Here is a 5,044-nt window from a genome sequence, read left to right as displayed (position 1 = left end):
CCCCCCCCCGCCAGCTCATCTCACCCATACCCGCGGCGCGGCGTCGATTCTCAGAAAGGCTATATCCAAGCGCACTATGTACAACTTTTACTGTATTTCTAATAAATGAATAATGCTTCAACGCTTCGCTTTACAATTTATTGAGTATTTTCCATATTTATGTTGAAATATTTAAAAACAATGCCATTAACAATACTTTAATTATAAATTTGCTATCAAATTTACAATGGGCTTCTTCATATATTTTACAAAATGATAAAGTTGAATCTTAAAATAATATTGAGCTGCCAGGTCACAATATTTTACGAATCCTTATCAAATGAAATAAGGTATTTTCCTTGTTATCTTAAAATGTTCTTGGGTATACATAAAATTAAAAACAACTTAAATTAGTTTATAATTAACTAAGTTCTAGATTAGATGCTTTTTAAAACAAACTTTCATCTGATTTTTTTATTACATTGTCACATTTCGGTTAATTATACTTTTATCTATAATCATGGATTACCATGATGGATTTTAATTGTGATTAATTATTTTCTGTTCAAACTCAACAGATTTCATGGAATCAATTAAATTCAATTCAATCAAATTATCCCTTGAACAAAAACATATGGCTCTTTTAAAAAAACAATTTTATTCGTTTTACAAAAATATGGTTAATTTGACAAAATATATTTGCTCAACAAACCCAATGTTTTTTTTCTTACAAAAAAATTTAGATAAACTAAAAGAACGGACACTGCCACGTATATATCATTGATACCAATTTCGAATCAATTCGCGTACAAATTTTCCTGACTCGGTTAAATCATTTTCAGACCACTCTCCATCAGCTCTCGTCCCCGGCTTTACAATAGAAGCACCTTCATTCTTATCACAGACACTCCAGTTAGTGTTGCTGAGATTACGAGCTTTTATGAAATTATGCCAGGTAATCGTTTCCTCTCTAGCGACAGTACCATTACCACTTGCATCAACTGTACCCCACTCAGTTATAAACAAAGGTAAATTTTGCTTGATTGCCTCATCTGCTTTTTTTCTCAACTTCTCATGGTGGCTTACCGCGTAAAAATGTAATGCATAGACAATATTTTCGAAACCAGTAATAGGGTCATCTGCAGCCACATCAACATCCTGAGACCAATTGGTTGTACCCACGATAATTAAGTTTTTTTTATCAATTGCCCGAATAGCCTCAATCACGGCTATCGCATAAGGTTTTACGTCGTCCTTCCATGTGTAACCAGGCTTTGGCTCATTATAAAGTTCATAGATAACGTTGCATTTATCACCATAAGTCTTTGCCATTTCTTCGAAAAATGTAATAGCCTGGGCCCGATATTTATGAGCATTCCATGAGTGCCAGTCAATGATGACATACATGTCATTAGCAATCGCAGCCTCAACCACAGTTTTCAATCTATCTTTGTTGCCTTTGGGATCCTGTAAATAACCACCATTTTCATCGACACCCATAGCACAACGTAACACGTTCGAGTTCCAGTCTGTCTTCAACCATTTCACCACATCTGCATTGTAGAATCTCCCGCATCCCCAATAATTGTTGGTCCAGAAAAAACTGTTACCAACTAAGCTCCCTTGAGTGCCACCAATCAGTATCGCTGTTCCATTTACCGACAACGGTAAAACATCTGCAAAGAATAATTAATTGTTAATAATTGAACATTAATAAAGAACTCCTGTAAAATGTGTTCCATGCCTTAGAGAGGTTTACACATAAAGAATAAGGTATCAATATTTACGGAATAGATTTATAATATTTAGATTGATAGTGTTAAAAGGAAATAGAAGCCTAAGATATAGTTCCAAGCGTTTAGGAGTAAGAATCGTTATTAAGATCCCACGTGAAAAAAGTTTGCATGGCTCAAGCATGGCAAGACACTTGGAAATATCTGGCTAAAGCATGGGTCACGGCTGAATGGCAACATGGCGCAAGCCTTGCTCCTGTCCGTTTCCCATGGTTAGGACACGCTAAACACGAATGAATATTCTTAATAACATGTATGTGTCACAGAAAATTAGCCTGCATTACAAAAGAAAATATTAGGTTTACCAAAAGCCGATATGTTTCTAAATGGTAAGTTCACTACCTGGGTGCACCGGGTCGCACACCAGGTAGTTTAGCACGTATTCTACGAGAAATTTTTCAAAATTTAGATTTTTCCCATAGACAAAATTACTTAAAATGGTGAGTCAACTATCCGGATGCACCAGGTCGAGCAACAGGTACTTTAGTAAGTATTCTGCGAGAAGTTTTAACAAATTTAAATTTTATGAGTAATGAAAACAGTTCCAAATAGTTAGTCGACGACCCGGGTGCACCAGGTCGCGCCTCAGGTAACTTAGCACGTGTTCTACAAGAACTTTTTCAAAATTTAGATTGTTTCAACAGTCAAAGTAACTAAAAATTGTGAGCCGACGATCCGTATGCACCAGGTCGAGCACAAGGTAGTTTAATACGTATTCTACTAGAACTGTTGAAAAACTTAAATTTGGTGTATAATGAAAACAAATTTAAATTGTCAGTCGACAATCCGGGTGCACCGGGTCTAGCCCCAGGTAATTTAACACGTATTCTACAAGAACTCTTTTAAAATTTAGATTATTCCAACAGCCAAAATTACTAAAAATTGTGAGTCGACTATCCGCGTACATAAGATCGAGAACCAGGTAGTACAATACGTATTCTACGAGAACTTTAAAACAAATTTAATTTTGTGAATAATGAAACAAAATTCAAAAGGTTAGACGACGACCGGGGTGCACCAGGTCGCACCCCAGGTCGACTCTAATTTTTAGTAATTTTGGCTGTTGGAATATTATAAATTTTGAAAAAGTTCTCGTAGAATACGTGCCAAACTACGAACTACCCGGGTCGCCGACTCACCATTTATAATTGTTGTCATTATTCACAAAATAAATTTTTTTTTAAAGTTCTCGTAGAATACGTGCTAGGATAACTGGGGCGCGATCTGGTGCACCTGGATCATCGACTCACAATTTTTAGTAATTTTGGCTGTTAAAACAATCTGAATTTTGAAAAAGTTCTCGTAGAATACGTGCTAGGATACCTGGGGCGCGACCTGTTGCACCCGAGTCGTCGGCTGACCATTTTGAATTGTTTCCATTATTGATAAAATTAAAATCTTTAAAAAGTTCTCGTAGAATACGTATTATACTACCTGGTGCTCGATCTGGTGCATCCGGATCGTCGACTGGAAATTTTTAGTAAATTTGACTATTTGTACAATCTAGATTTTAAAAAAATTCTCGTAGAATACGTGCTAATCTACCTAGTGCGCGACTAGATTCAGCCGGATCATCGACTCACTAATGGTACTTATTTTGGCAATTGGAACGATTTAAATTCTTAAAAAGTTCTCACAGAATATGTGCTGCACTACCTGGTGCGCAAACCGTTGCACCGGATAGCGAACTGACCATTCAGAGTCGTGTCGGCTTTTGGCAAACTTATTATTTTCATTTTTAACGCAGGCTAATTTTCTGTGACACTTGCATGTTCTTAAGAATATTCATTCGTGTTTAGCGTGTCCTAACCATGGGAAACGGACAGGAGCAAGGCTTGAGCAAGGCTTGAGCAAGGCTTGCGCCATGCTGCCATTCAGCCGTGACCCATGCTTTAGCCAGATATTTACAAGTATCTTGCCATGCTTGAGCCATTCAAACTTTTTTCACGCGGGATGATATTTATAAAATAAATAGATGGTTAGGTAGTTTATAAGTTTTCCTTTTGGGGGAAAATCGACTCGTTAAGTAAAGAATCTCAAGCCCGTAAAATGGAGACAGTGTAATAACAATCAAGAAGAAAAGGTGCAAATAATTATTGATTCTGTAGTGATTTTGGTTACTAATAAATTAGAAAACTTTTCTTTTTAATTCTTCTCGATAAAAAAATGATGGTCCAGAGACTCAACGTGTGTCAGCTGTGATGTTTCGTTTTATGGAATCGCATAGTTTTTCTAGGAGTACATACATTGAAGATATTATTATAAGATTTAATTGAGTGAGAAAACATAAATGGAGTATCTAAATTATTCTAATTGTTTTGCTTTCGAACGAAAAATTTTAATTCTTTTACCTGCCCTAATAATGGCTATTAAAGCACATAAAAGAGCATCAGCAATTAACACCATACGTTTTCGATGCAGAAATCTTGTTCAGTTAAAAATTTCACAAGCGACTGATTATCATTCAAAACATCGTTACAATATATAGTATTAAATATAATTAATCGTCAGATTAATAATTTAACTGACAGCGCAGCTGAATAAATAAAAGAGACTTGAGAGTTCATGTGGCATCGGATGTCATCAGCTTTTTAATCTTCTTGAAGGTGCTTAAAAATATTAGCAAATATTATTGGATGTCAATCAGTTGAGAATTATTACTATACCAACAAAACTAAGTTCTTCTAATTAGTATTGATAATATTTTGAGATAAAATTTAAAATAAATAATCAGGTATTACGTAACAAAAGTAAAACTTTAAAGTATCAGAAATTTTCTTCTCTAAAAAATGTATCATCCAAAAAACTCGAAATTTCTATATTTATATCATTGATGACTTTCTACTATACTTAATGACCCATGAAGCATATTTTGCATCAAATTGCGTCAGATTGTATGACTTGCTGCCTCGTATAGATAAAGGAGATAAGAAAGCAATCGAAAAACTTTAAGTATTACTAAATTTTTCCGTAAGTAACAATTTACGAATAATGCGGGCTGTTTTGACGACTGCTTTGTTGACATAATACTTATCTGCCAGTGAGTCAACTACATTGTAAATATTTTTGCAAGTTATTTTCTAAAAAAACTAATTTATTCTATTACACAGCCACACAAAAAAAGTGTGTGGATCTGGTAACAAGACACACGTATTCCTATGGATTTTGCGGCGCTGAATTCAAATTCGGTATCAAAAATCACCCATCACGTCATGGTCGAGCCATAACCTCAAAAAATGACGAAAAATCATGCACTGAGGCAAATAAATTTC

General features: G+C 35.0%; 1 protein-coding gene across 1 annotated transcript; it reads right to left on the bottom strand.

Annotated features, from left to right (window-relative positions):
* Positions 1-681: 681 nt before the first annotated feature.
* On the bottom strand, positions 682-2,930 carry LOC117175466 (endoglucanase Z-like). The gene is made up of 2 exons (XM_033365171.1): positions 2,912-2,930; positions 682-1,655 (listed from the first exon to the last, which is right to left on the bottom strand). Exons 1-2 carry the CDS (start codon positions 2,928-2,930, stop codon positions 757-759), a joined length of 918 nt encoding a protein of 305 aa, XP_033221062.1. The 3' UTR covers positions 682-756.
* Between the last annotated feature and the right edge of the window lie 2,114 nt (positions 2,931-5,044).

The sequence above is a fragment of the Belonocnema kinseyi genome, chromosome 6 (genome assembly GCF_010883055.1).
Source record: "Belonocnema kinseyi isolate 2016_QV_RU_SX_M_011 chromosome 6, B_treatae_v1, whole genome shotgun sequence".
Lineage (NCBI taxonomy): Eukaryota > Metazoa > Arthropoda > Insecta > Hymenoptera > Cynipidae > Belonocnema > Belonocnema kinseyi.
Note: the sequence above shows the minus strand (reverse complement) of the source record. Positions and strands in the feature narration are given on the sequence as shown.